The 15051-nt window shown below is 31.5% G+C and overlaps 1 protein-coding gene across 1 annotated transcript; it reads right to left on the reverse strand.

Annotated features, from left to right (window-relative positions):
- Positions 1-661: 661 nt before the first annotated feature.
- On the reverse strand, positions 662-2031 carry LOC145627750 (uncharacterized). Its single transcript, XM_081680099.1, has 3 exons — positions 1529-2031; positions 1087-1477; positions 662-964 (listed from the first exon to the last, which is right to left on the reverse strand). Exons 1-3 carry the CDS (start codon positions 2029-2031, stop codon positions 662-664), a joined length of 1197 nt encoding a protein of 398 aa, XP_081536225.1.
- Positions 2032-15051: the final 13020 nt, after the last annotated feature.

The following is a 15051-nucleotide window of genomic DNA, read 5'->3' on the forward strand; positions in this document are numbered from 1 at the left end:
GTAACTCGTGATATTGCAACATATAATTGGCCATGACTAAACACGGCTTAGGGAGAAAAATGCCAACTTTGCTCATCGTTTGTCCTTAGCTTTTATTTATTGTCATGGCAAAGGATAAAATTAATGGAAATTTCCTTCTTTTAAGAGGGAGATCTATCTTCTTGTTGGAAGGTGTTAAATCATTTCACGGAATTAGAACTGATTCTGTAGCTCTTGGACCTGTGATCACTTGTACCTCAATCACTATATAACCCAATTTCTTGATTATAAGGCGTGTTCCATTGCACAACCCTATGGATTGGTTCATATTTCGCATCAATATTACCGGGGCACCAACTTTCAACTCTAAGCAATGATTAGGATGACCTGACAAATCTAATGAGTGTAATAATTCCATAGGCTCCATGTTATCAAGGATCCCACCATCTCATGTATGACCCAAAGTATCCGAACTATAGTATCTTTGCACGTTTCCTGTTAGCATTGATAAAATTTTTGAATTTAGCTCATCTACATCATTGTTTGTTGGTGCTAGCGTTCCGTGATCCTTGAGGTACTCCTAATCTGTGTAATTTGAGGGCAAGTTGGGGTAGAAAAATTTAATAAGATTTTGGAAACCATGTTCATCATTGGTTATCAAAAAATCACGTCGTATTTCAATCTAATTTGGTTCATCTTCCTCTGTAATGGGCACTCTTGTTATATCTCCTTCTCCAACTTTTATTATCCAATCAGCAAATTCTAGAATTTGTTCAAGGGTTTTGGAGGGAACATCACTTCGACATAAACGCATGTTTATCCTTAGGCACATAACTTGGCAGTCTCTCGAAAAGGACGCTTGATGCAAGGTAGCTGCAACAATAAATTCTCGCCCTTCATTTGGCACCACAGGAAGTATCTGTCTAAAGTATCCACCAAGAACAACCAATTTACCTCCCAAAACTCTATTGTCATTACAAATATCCTTGAAATGTCAATCTCCGCCTCAAATGCTAATCAATGGGTCATAGGAGACTCATCCCATATAATTAATGATGCTTCACGGATCAAATCAGTACGAGTTGAGTCTTTTTTGAAGTTACAAACGGAATGTTGATCAGGATCAAAAGGAATCTTGAAAGTTGAATGTGCGGTTTTACCCCCAGGCAATAATAAAGCAGCAATTCTCGATGAAGCCACATAGAGCACGATCTTTCTTTTAGATCTGAATTCCGCAATCAGAGTGTTCCATAGGTATGTCTTTCCTGTCCCACCACTACCATAGATAAAAAATAGGCCACCTACATCTCGAGAATGAGCATCGAGTATTACAGCATATACTCTATATTGATCCGTGTTTAACCCTCTAGATGAGGTGTCAAATTTGTTGGCTTCATCATGTGTGTCATATTCAAGTTCATCTCTTATCAACCGATTTAAGGCATTACGTGCTAAATCTGAAGAAGGTTGTGGTATGTCAGGGAAATTTGTCAATGACCTTCCAAGTTTATTCAATATATGTTCAATCTCTTGTAATCCTTGAATCTACATCTCCTCGGGAGTTAATCGTAACTTAGGGTTTCTAGTTTGACGTTGCATCATTCTCTCAAGGTAATCGGTAAGTTCACCCCAATGTTGTTCCCACAACTGTTTCGGATCACTTACTTCTGAAAACATTAATATGGAGCAAAACATGTTTCTCAACTGTGAAACCGATGCCCAATTAGAGGCTTCTAACAGAGTTTCATGCCACTCATTATCGTCGTCAAGCAACCCTAAGGCATGACATGCAGATCTAAAGGTAGGATGGATGACACCATCAAGAATTCGTATGTCTTCAAAATATTCCGCTCCATAAACCTTAGTTAAAAGCATCCGTAAGTAATATCGTTCCCCAGAATTTGGATGAACAAAAGGCAATCTACCAATGCAAGGTCTTTCTTGCCGTTGTGCCCACCTTTTTTTAGAACGACCCCATTTGAATCCCATTGGAAAATTTTGGTAAGTGTATTGATTTGCTTCTCGAAAATCCTGGTTAGCTTGAAACCACATAGTTAACATGGTTTGTTGCATCTCGGTCGTTCAAGGGCTATGTGCTCATCATTATCATTGAAAACTACAAATTGTTCACCAGGTAGATGAAACTGAAGTAGTTCCGATGAAGGATATTGATGTTGCAAATCAAACTAAAATATTCTTCAGCATGCATCAATGGCCGATACATATCGACAATCTAAGTATTGTTTTATCCCATCCACTCTATTTCCTTGTCGTACCTCTTGACCACATCGTGTGGTTGAATTGTTTTCAATGACAAATGTTGCTAGATCTTGACCTTTAGTAACATACTTGCATAGATACTTTACCACACTTCTCGCAGCAACACGCTAAACATTTATGTGTACATTGTACTTAACACATAAATCTCTGTTATATGGTACCACCCAACGATTATCTACCTCCCTTCCATTAACAATGATGGGCTCTCTATGTTGTCTGTGTCTATACTGCACAAAGCCATAATCATCAAAGGTGGTATCAGTACAAAATTTCTTCAGAAAATGCTTTGAACACTTTCCATCGATTAAACATGGCCCACATGGTCCATGGAGCATGTTCTTGGTAATTGTTTCAAATGCCAAAGGATCTATATCCTTGTCAGGGATTTCCCCTGAGATAATTACATCGATATCCTCTGGACACTTATGCTTAGCTTTTGAAGCCAATGTTATGAGAATATGCACATGTGCAAGTCCGCGCTTTTGAAATTCAATGACATAAAAATCTTTAGCATGAAATATGTCCCATGTTAATTAATTATATATGAAAAAAATATAGTACGATTATATAATTAATCAACACAACTCACCAGCAATGACTTTTCCAAACTTCTTGTTATCCTTCAAATCGCGAAGCATTTGTTTCAATTTGATCTTGAAAATACGTGCTACAATGTCTGGTCTATCTTCAGTGCGACGACTTTCACGTGTAGATATCTCATTTACAATCTCATACCAGTTTGGATTGCAAGTGAAAGTTATTAGTAAATCAGGCGGACCCAAAACACGAATAATTGCCGTAGCATCTTGATAATGATGGGCCATATTACGGGGGCTTCGTGTGAAGGATGATGGTAATATGAATGATAGACCTACATCAGTAACATGGACATCTCTAGCCCTGATTGCATCTTGGAGTCCACTGTATAAATCAGAGCGAAGCCTGCCTTGATTTCTCCTTATCCATGATAATCGATATTGTTCCATTGCAGTGTATGCATCAACATCAAATTGTTGCAATAAGCGGCCGGAAACTATCAAGGTGTCACCCTCCTCTTCCCTATCATGCATCCTAAATGCATAGAATTGTTGCATTGTCATAGTACTTTGACTGGTACTTGTACTTGACGCCTTAGGTTTCCTAACTCTCCATCCAACGGTACCATATGGAAACAGTAGTGTGTATTATAAAGGCATATAACTTGGATGATTTTCATCAATCCTTTGTAACCCACCATCTTTTTTTTGCAATATGATATCTCGATTACCTATGTCTTCAGCCCCATCACCTACCATTAATTCAGCCACTTCACTTGCGGTTGGTTGGATGTATTGTCTGCCTTCTCTTGCGCAAATTAGCTTTATTCTCAAATCTTGATGCTCACCTTGATCGCGCAACATACTGCCAGCATTTCTGAAGACTGCAACATAAGGATTTATATCATCAAGCATCGTTTGTAGTCCTTGTAAAATTCTTGGATCTAAGGAAGAAGCCTCTAGACTCTATAATAAATATCCCGTGCATTTTGTAATAGAGAGTAATTGTTATTTATTATTTACAATTGGTTACAGCATACATTGACTATACTTTTTATACTCTTGACAAAAAAAAAAGTAATATTTTTAATCTGTAAATTCTAATGAAGATGTATATCTATGTAATTATATATGCTTTTGTTGTACAAGTATTTTGCAAGTTGGTGGAATACTAAGATTTTCATTGTGCTATATGAATTATAATTTATCAATGATGATTTCATATTGGAATTGCCGTTATAATGCACATGTAACTTAAAATATGAAAATAAAATAGAACAATAAAAAAATAGTATCTACTCAATTTATATATGTAACTTAAAATAACCTATAGAGAAAAAATCGCCTGATTTTCATTTAAAAAATATAAATATATATTTAAAAAATAAACTATTTACTAACAACACTTACTCACCTATGAACCGTGCCACATTGATAGATAAGTTCACTTATGTATGGTAATCTAGCTTCGTCTAATCAATTTTAAATTGTAACTTCACTTTGACATTTTATTTTTTATCAACACAAATTTTTATCTGTTCCATGTATTATTTATTTATAGTTATTGAAATGATCTATTAATCTTTTTTTATTTATGGTCTTTTTTACGGTATACATATCAATTGACTACTTTTGCCTTTATCTTATTAGACCCTACAGGTATGTATACAGTAATTTTTGCTTTAATTTTGATGCTTTAATTTTAGTAATGTGAATGACCATGGATATTTAGGTGAATTGGGACTTTTTTTATCTGTTGTATTGGGCAAGATATACAATTTGTCACTTTACATTGTATACATATAAAATTATACTACGTAACACGTATAATTATTAATAATTTTGAATAATGTTTGTTTTAAAATATTTTTTAATTACTTAATTATGAAAACAAAGTATAAATATAAGTCTATAGACATACAAGATTAAATGGGTGAATTTGAAAATGTAAATAAATATAAATGATAGTGTATAAAAAATATTCATGAGTTTCAAACATCAGCATAAGATTTTGATTGAGTTGGTCCACTAACAATAAATATAAGCCAACAACTTGGATAAAATAAAACATGTCAATTAAAAATACTAACACGAAAAAAAAAATCAATTGTTACAACTTAATTTATTTATTAATGTTTGTGCAAACTATAATATCGTTTCTAATATATTTCCTTCTTGGTTATCGTATAATTAATAGATAAGGATGGACACAAGTACAAGTAATTATCGATTTAGAGAGATTTTGCAACATAAACAAGCTAGATTACCCGTTAGACGAATGTTACTATTCAAACGCACTACAAAACATGAAGATCCTATTTTCAAACGACGTTGTTACTTATTGGAGAAAGAAGCACGATCATTGCAATTACTGATGATGCAATTACGTTGATCTAAACATCAATGTCAAGATGTTATACGTCAAGTGGAACAATTAGCCAATGAGATCAATATGAATGGTACTTATAGAAACCATTACTATTTACTTTAGAATAATAATACCTTGACTAAAGATTATATTAAAATTTTATAAACTTTAATTCCAGAAAGCTCTCTTGATAATGGGATAGAATATAATGCTAGACATGATGAGCAAATTGTCGCAGCGAGAGGTAATCACCTTGCCAAGCTACTTAACCACACACATTATTGATATATCATTGTTAATTTGATATTCACTTAAATAAATCATTTGCATGCAGAATTGACTCATCAATATCGTAGAGATGATTTTGATAGACATTGGGAGTTTGGACCTTGAACAGTTGTTTGTCCTAATTGCAAGGCCCGTATATGTGGATAGAAGAAAGGGTAAAGGGTAGCAGTAAAACACGCCCAAGGTTCTAACATTGTTGTCAAAGTGGGCAAGTTAAATTGGCTCTTTTACCTTTGACACCGCCATATTTGATGTCAATTTTGCCATATGAACAATTTCAAAACAATATTAGAGATTTCAATTCTATGTTAGCTTTCACCTCTATGGGCGATCAAATTGATAACATAGTTAATGATGGTAGAGGCCCCTATGTCTATCATATAAGTGGTAGTAATTACCATAGAATTGGAACTTTACTCCCTGAGCCTGGAACTGGACCAAAGTTTGCACAGTTGTACATTTATGACACTGATAACAAAACATCCAATCGGCTACATTACATGGGGGGCACAGACACTACAAGAAAATTTATTTATAGAGGCAACACATTGAGGCAAATAATTTTTCCTAGCCTCTAAAAGATATATTTAGCATCAATAAAACTATGATTGTCCCTAAATGTCATTTTTTGCATTAGTGGTTTATAAGATGCCCCTAAATGTACTTTTTTGTGTCAATGACATTATTTTTGCCTCTAAAAGTTACTTTTAACATTAGTGAATTCAAACTTGCCTTTAAAAGTTCATTTTTTGCATTAATGAAAATGTAATTGCCTCTAAAAGTTATTTTTAGTAATAATAAATATTATGTTGCTTCTAAAAGTTATTTTTAGTTATAATAAATATTATGTTGCTTTTAAAAGTTATTTGTAATATAATTTAAATTATGGTTGCCTTTACAAAAAATATCGTTGCCCCTAAAAGTTTCTATTTAACATTAAATATTATGGTGCTATTGATAGTTAATTATTCCTTGGAAACATTACATTTGATGTACAATATGTCCCTCAAACACATTCTCTGTCCTCCAATTTTCCTAACCTCTAAAATCAAAAAGTCCCCATTTGATTACAATGTCTCTCGGACTAAATTGAAATAAAAAAATCAAAGTCTTGGCAAAACCAATACAACCTTCTTTAATGATACTAATATACAACCAAAAGAAACCTATTTATTAATTACAGCAACAATTTCACAATCACAACCCAAATACTTTCAAATAAAAGAAATTTAATTAACTTATAAAGAAGCAAAAATTATGTTACTCGTATAATTTTATACCATTGAAAAACCAGGGTGATTGATAACGCACGCATATATTCATCAATTTAGGCACAATAAAATTCTAATACCGACTAGCTTTATCAATTCAGCTTACTTGAACTAGGAATCACCACAACAGAAAAAATAACCTGGCGAGTTGGTTCTTACGAAAAATGAGATAAATAGCACAAAAAAAAAATAATAAAAATAAAACCCTCAAATTATCTACAAAATTTATTAGTGCAAATTCAAGACCACAAACAACACTAAGATCAACATTAAAAAAAAAAAAAATAACCTTAAAAAAATGTCACACATACAGATCTAACATTGAGGATGAATACTCAATTTTAAAATAAGTTATATATAAATAGCACAATTGTATTCATCAAATTAACCTTAGAATTTGATTGAGATTCATTTGGAAAAAATTAAACTAAGAAAAAGAGAATAATCGAAACAAATTGTATAAAATAACTACAAAATTAATTTTGTTCAACATGGTTATCTAGAATTAATTTATCAAGCAAAGAAAAAAAAAATGCGGAGTACAATATGAGTAAATCATATTACCTGTGCATGTGTTTCAGATTGCAATTCTTTTTCTTGATTTGTGATAATAGAACTAATGACAACCAAAGTTTTTCCAATATCATCAAATTAAAAAACAAAAACAATGAGAATAATTCTGAGAGCTGATACACATACAACTATTGTATATAGTCCCTACATACAATACCATTAGAATTTTGACACATCATCAAAAGGGGAGAAAACTAGGAGTTAAATATAAATTGAATTCAAATAGAACTTGGACCCATAATTTTAGCCAATAAAAACATGACAAATTAAGGTTGTATGTAGGGACCACATACAACAATTGTATGTGTAGCCTTTACCAATAATTCTAGGTGTATTAAAGGAATTTGCAAATTGGGTTGAGCAATGACAATTGTGATTCACGAGATTGTGAAATTGTTAATTACAAAAGCAAAAAGGTTTAGGTTGGAAAGTTGAGAGAATAATCCTAAATAATTTTAGTGTTTTGGCGGCAATTAAAAGTGATATTAGCGTCTTAATTAGCCACCAATAATGAATTTCAGCTCAGTTCATTTCAGTTCAGCTCCTTTCAATTCAGTTCAATTCAGCTCCAATCAGTTCATTTCATTTCAGCTCAGTTCAGTAAATGTGAACAGACCCTAAATTAGAACAGCCACTTAGAGTACTTTTTTTTTAAAAAAAAAAACATAAAGAGTACTTAGGTAATTATCTTATAGTTTTGTTATTACAAGCCTTACATATCCCAACAATGCAAAGGATCTTCGTATCCTCCGCCATTATTTCCCCAAAAAGAAATACTTAGTAAAAACCCACCAAATCTTCCAAAGTTATCTTCAATCTCAACAATTAAAAAAATGAAAAAAATACTTTTCATAATTATCTTCATGATAATTTTGGCGGAATTTGTTCCAAAATAAGGGAATTTTCGAAACTAAACCAGCCCCAAATTTTGAGAGGGATTTTTTTTTTTTGTTTTCATCAGTTATTCGCTCCTAAAATTTCCCTAATTTGTGAAATATGTGGTAAATTATCCCTTGACTATCTTCTTTACCAAATTTTCCTCCCGTAATTTTACCCTAAACAATTTCAAAAAATAATCATACAGATTGGCAAAGTAAGACGAAGATAATTAGCTATTGGAATTAGCAGCCGAACTTGATTTGTCAGAGTACACATCACTCTCCAAGGTAATTTAATTGTTTAATTATCAATAGAAGTAAAATTTTTTGTGTATTTTTTTGTTATTTTGAATTTAAGGGTATTCTTAATATTTTTAATTGAATTGAGAATTTAGGGTTATTATTATTTTTTTTTTTAAGAATGGACTACTTTAATTGTCGAATTGAAATCGAATGCTACGAAATGTATCAACTTTGATGCAATGCTTATTATCTACTATTATACTTAAGGGGAATTTTGAATAATGATTTAAATTTAAAACTTAACAATGTTGAATTTGGTGAAATTAAATATGTATAATAGTGGTTGAATTTGGTGAAATTAAATATGTGTATATTAATGATTTGTGTTAGAAAAAGAAGAGATATAGAAGAATGTACAACATACAACAATGTTTTGTGTTGAAAAAAAGTGAAACGGATGAGTATGCATATCAAAGAGCTTAGTAGTAGTACACATAGGAGGACATGTATTCAAAGGAATTATGTTTGATTAAGAAAATGATCATCCGCACCAAGTAAATACTCCCAGCCCCAATATATATATATAACGATTTACCAATTTGTGAGGCAAATGATGATTTAGCAAGGTCAGAAGAATACATGATATGAGTTGTTATTATATTGTTCAAGGATAATGGCTTTGGTTGCTCACAAAACTTGGTTCGTTGTTTGTACTCTAATCATCATTAATCTATTTAAAGTGCCTTCAGTAAAAGAAAAATACCATATAGCCAATGTATTCTTAAATCATTAACTAATCAATCAAGCATTTTTTTTTATCACTTATATATTATCTAATTTTTCTTATAACTTATAAATTATCTATATTATAAAGTCTTGATTGTTTGGTTTATTAATTGTAGTTATGGACTTCGTTTCATTGTTATATTGTGGTATAGTATTGATTATGTAATTGCCATATATGTGCTGTAAGATTGATGAGTTAGAGAAGTTGGAAAGGCAAATTGGTGTTACCCTTTGTGAACTTGAAAGAATTTTCCTCCTTTTTTTGTGATCATGGTACACTTACCCATACACTTTGCAAGTGAAGCTCTGATTGTAGGCCAGTTCATTATCGTTTGATGTACCCCATTGAAAGGTATATAAATTTCATAGTATATTGTTAGTGGTCAAATTCTATATTTGTTGAGTTTATAATATATTGTGTTGGAACTGCCATATTGCATTTGTTATTTAGGCTTTATGTATATGCAAATAGAAAAAACAAAATGGTCAAAGCTTCAACATATGCTATTTGTAGTTAGATTACAGTAACTTCATTTTCATTAACAAAAAAATACTTACGAAGATGAGGATGAAGATGAATTTATTGATGAGAATAAGGATGATGAAATGGAAGCAGATGAAGAGGAGTAGTACGTACTACTTTTTTTTAAATAATTGTAAGTTTTAGTGAAATTAATTATCTAATCTTTCTTTTTATTGGGTAATATTTATTTATGATCATTTAACATTTTAATTTACTTATGAATTAATGATTAATACCTACTTTTATTTAATTTTTATTATTGCAGACAAATACATAATTCCATATTTTTACAATGGCAGGAGTTTATACAATGAAGATGGATAGAGATCGAATTAGAAGCAATTGAAGAAAATGATGTCTTTTTTTCAAGCTTATAGTTTGAAATGAAAACTCTTTATTATTTCACATTATAAAATTTTAATAACTAGTCATGTAATTATTTTGTAGCTAAGTTGTTTAATAATAACTTAATTGCAGTATTTAGATTAGTTTTGGTATATTGGAAATTTTGTGAAAAACTACCTATTATAATCCAGAATTTGTGAGAAACTACCTATTAAAAAAAATGTTGTAATTGACTACCCAATTTTTTAAAAATGTTGTAATTTACTACCTTTACGCCGGATTATGAAGGAGTTTGACCAAAATTTTCCGGCGTTGACTTGGTCACGTGACACTTGGTGAAAAAAAAGGGTCATTAAGTGTCACGTGACCAAGTCAACACCGGAGAACTTTGGTCAAACTCCTTCATAATCCGACGTAAGGTAGTAAATTACAACATTTTTCGAAAATTAGGTAGTCAATTACAACATTTTTTTAATAGGTAGTTTCTCGCAAATTTTGGACTATAATAGGTAGTTTTTCACAAAATTTCCTTATAAATAAAATCATTTAGTGTGATTTAATAAAATCAGCATTGTCAGTCATGTTTTTTTTGCTTTACTTCTGTTATATTGATATTATAAATGATTTGTACGAAAATTATGTTACAAAATTGGATATTGTATGAATAAATTTCTATATATCTAGAACAAATAATTTAGAGACACATATTATGTATTATGCCTCCAAAAATCACTCACGTCAAACTTTTTAGTTGCATCTAAATATCATTATAGCATTTATATACGACATGCATCTAATTATATTTTGAGACAAAACAGTATGATTGCCCCAAAATGAATATAGTATTTAGAAGCAAATTTGTATAATGCTCCAAATTATATTTTAATGCAAAATTATATGGTTGCCCCTGATAATATATGGTATTTTGAAACAAACTTTTATAATGCCTCTAATTATATTTAGATGCAAGATTATATGGTTGCCTCTAAATATATGGGTTTTTGAAAGCAATACATTGTATTGCCTCTAAAAGAGGCTTTAGGGGCATGCCATCAATTAGCGACAGACTTATTAGAGGCACTTAATTTGTTGTCTCTAAAAGCAATTAGAGGCTACATTACTATCATTTGAGGCATTTTGTTCTTGCTTCTATAAGTGATTTTTTTTTTTGCAGTGTTAATATAATAACCATTGCAAAATGCACGGTATATATATTATAAGGTATTAAAAATATATTATAAGAAAAATATATTTTAAATGCGGGAAGTTATTTTAATATAATAACTTACTCTTATATTTTTTTTTAATTAATTTTTATCATGGATGCCATTATAAATGGGGAACGTTTTTTATTTAATTTATTTAATATATTTAGTTAGTTAGGTAAACATAGGATTGTATTTTGTTGAATTGATTATGGCCTTTGAAAATGATGAAAATAGTAGTACTAACTATTGAGTAAGAATGATGGGTAACTCCTACTCGTATAACATTGGGAAAGTGCCACTCAAACTCACTTTAATTTGGTAATTTACACGCAAAGGAGGGGAACATTCAGCGACATACGCTAAAATTTTATGTATCTAAACTCAACAACATCATACCCATTAATTTCGTGCAACCAATCGAGTGTATGAAGATAAAACTATAATGATCGTTCTTCATAATATATACTTCATATTAAGTTCTGAACTACCATATATTACATGTACAATAACCCTCTTTGCTCTATCTAATTTTAATACACTTGAGTCATATTAAACTTGAGCAATTAATCCAATACCTATGTATACCTTGTCTTCCTTTTCTTCTTTCTCTTAAGCTGTTTGGCGAATGAGGTACCTTAAAATCCTGCAAATTACCAATTCAATGAATCAATAATTCAAATCCCAACAAATACTTTGCAACTTAAAATTGAATAATGAAAGTTCCAAATAAAACAAACAAAAATCAAAATGCCAATAAACTACTATTAATAGTTACAGACGAAATAGTTCTTTATGGTTGAAGGTTGATAAAAACTAAAATAATAATCATCATTTGTTAAATTATGGATATAAACATACCTTTAACTGTAATTGGCAGCAGCAGTAAGGTTGCAGGAGGTGTATATATTACCGCAAAAAGTCACCAGGCTAGTACGCTAACGTCCAGGTGTCTAGACGGTGACAGATGTTTATTTTTTTTTTCCTTCAAACTATATTAATTTGGGAGTATTGCATTGAGAATTTGAGATTATGAAATGGAGAAGAATGTGTTTAGTGGGTAGGTTTTTTTTTTTTTTTTTTTTTTTTTTTTTTTTTTTGGTTTTTTATGTCAACACTATTACTAAAATTAAAGTGTAGTGTTAATAAGTTGGAGTTTAATTAAAGTATAGTGTTGATAAGTTGGAGTTTTAGATTTTAGTGGGTAGTTTGTTCTTTCAGATTTTAGTGGGTAGTTATTATCCTTTTTTTTTTTATTATATATATTTTTTCTTAAGTGTAATTGTTTTAGTAAATTTTAAATTAGAAAGTAGAAGTAATTTTGGAGGGATTAGTGAATTTGGGTGGGAGTGAATATGAGGCAAGTATTTGGGTTTTGGTTGAGTATGCAAAAAAGTAGAGAGAGAAAGTAATAAAAGTACATGATAAAACAAAATTTACATGGAAAATTTAAATTTGCACAAATATTGTTGCAAATTGGTGGGAATTTTAGTAAAAAATTAATATTAATGATTGTTGGAAAAAGCAAATGGGGTGAACATTTTGGGACTAAAATTTATCCATATATAAGGGACTATCATTTGGAGACGGGATACTTCCTCTTACATTTATTACTTTTCAATATACTATTAACTCCACTATATATCTTTTACAACTTTTAATACTCCAAATACCCCACTTATCTCTCATTTTATTTAAGTCAATTAATAAAACTATGTGCCAGTCAAATTGTAATACTTATTACTCCATCCGTCCCCTTTTGATAGTCCCTAACGGACATATATTAGTCCCAAAATGTTCACCCCATTTATTTTTTCCAACAACCATTAATATTAATTTTTTTTACCAAAATTCCCTCCAATGTGGAACAATATTTGTGCAAATTTAACTTTTCCATGTAAACTTTGTTTTCCCATGTTCTTTTATTACTTTCTCTCTCTAATTTTTTGCATACCCAATGTCAATTTACTTTTTCAATGTACTTTAACTATTCTTATTTGTGTTTATTAATTTCTGTGAAAAATGCCCATAAGGGACTATCAAAAGGGGACGGAGGGAGTAAAACACAGAGAGAGTAAAAAGTTACCAAATATAAAAGTGATGCATTTAAAAAAAAACTCCAAAAAGAAAGTGATGCAAATAATAATAAAAAAAACGGAGGGAGTAATTTATTTCTAATCGGATCAGAAAAAAATAGTTTCAGAATTGATTAAAATAAGAAGAAAATGGCTGAACTTTGGGGCTATCCTAATGAACCGAAGAAGGACACCTTTGGCTTGGGATTCAAGACAACAAAGAAGATTTGAAGCAAGCTGTGCTCAAGATTGTTGCTCATAAAACAACTCATACAATGAATACAAAAATCCCTATCTCTCACTCTCAATGGCCAATACATCAAGGAAGGGGAGGCCCTTCCATTCTACCAATTTCTAGAACCTTTCGTTTACAATGGGAGTCATGAGCCAGGATTTGAGGTCTTCATGGATTGTGACTTCATCGATGAAAGTAATTTTTTTTCCAACAGTCAAGGAAGCAATTAGTTCGGGTTCTGATGATATGGCTATTTAATTATGTTCTCTTTGGGCTTGAGAAGAACGAACAATGATAAATATGCGCTCGTTTAGGGTATTATGTTTGGAAGGGTTGGAGCAAACTGTGAAAGTCACTACTCTAAGCGGACAGAAGTTGGAAGTCACCACTAGCAAAGGACCCATGTTCGATGAATCTGAATTATCTGAGTCCGAGACTGTTTGTGAGCCCATAGGATCTAAGGATGAACCCATATACGCTATTGAGTCTTTTTCTATAGTTCCTCCTAGTATCGAGTCTCTTGTCGAGTATCCTCCATCTATTCCCAATAATTCTAGTTAGGTCGCAGTTGACCTTGCCCTGTTTGATGTAATGGTTATTGAATTCAATGAAATAAGTAACTTTGCTTACGATGCGTGCCATTCCCCTAACCATGACCAATATTGCTTTGCTGATGATGAAAATGACAAAGAGATAATAAAAGCAATGGAAGAAGACGATAATAAAATTGCAATAATTGAAGATACATAAATAATTCATATTTCCGATGACACTACTCTCAAAGAGGTTAAAATTGGATTTACATTAAGTCTTGACGAACGTAAGGAACTTGTTAACTTGCGCAGTGAATTTGTTGATGTATTTGATTGGTTAAATTGAGATATGCAAGGTATTGATAGGGACATAGCTCAGCATACAATACCACTCATTCCAAGTATGAAGCCCGTCAAACAAAAGCTACGTATCCCGTCAAACCAAAGCCACGTTGCCCTAAACCTGGTTTGGCTCTCAAAATCGCAGAGGGGATTAGGAAAAAACTAGTTGCAGGATTCATCACAGTGTTCAAATATCTCAAATGGATTTCCAATGCGGTTCTAGTTCCCAAGAAAGATGGAAGATTTAGAATGTGTGTTGATTATAGGGATCTCAACAAAGCAAGCCATTATAGGGATCTCAACAAAGCAAGCCCGAAAGATGGGTTCCCTCTACCTGACATAGACATTCTGGTTGACAACACAACAAACCATGCACTCCTCTTCTAAATGGATGTGCATGTTGAATATAATCAAGTACTGATGGTTGAGGAAGACACGGAGAAAACCACATTCATCAGACAATGGGGTATATATATTGTAGGGATTTAATCTTAAATCATTTAGGATATTCTAGAATCCTTCATAAGGTTCTAATTTATCCTTTTCGAAAAGATAGAGATCAAAGAGTTTGGGACTTAATAAAACTTCTCA

The sequence above is a fragment of the Chenopodium album genome, chromosome 4 (genome assembly GCF_948465745.1).
Source record: "Chenopodium album chromosome 4, dcCheAlbu1.1, whole genome shotgun sequence".
Classification (NCBI taxonomy): Eukaryota; Viridiplantae; Streptophyta; class Magnoliopsida; order Caryophyllales; family Amaranthaceae; genus Chenopodium; species Chenopodium album.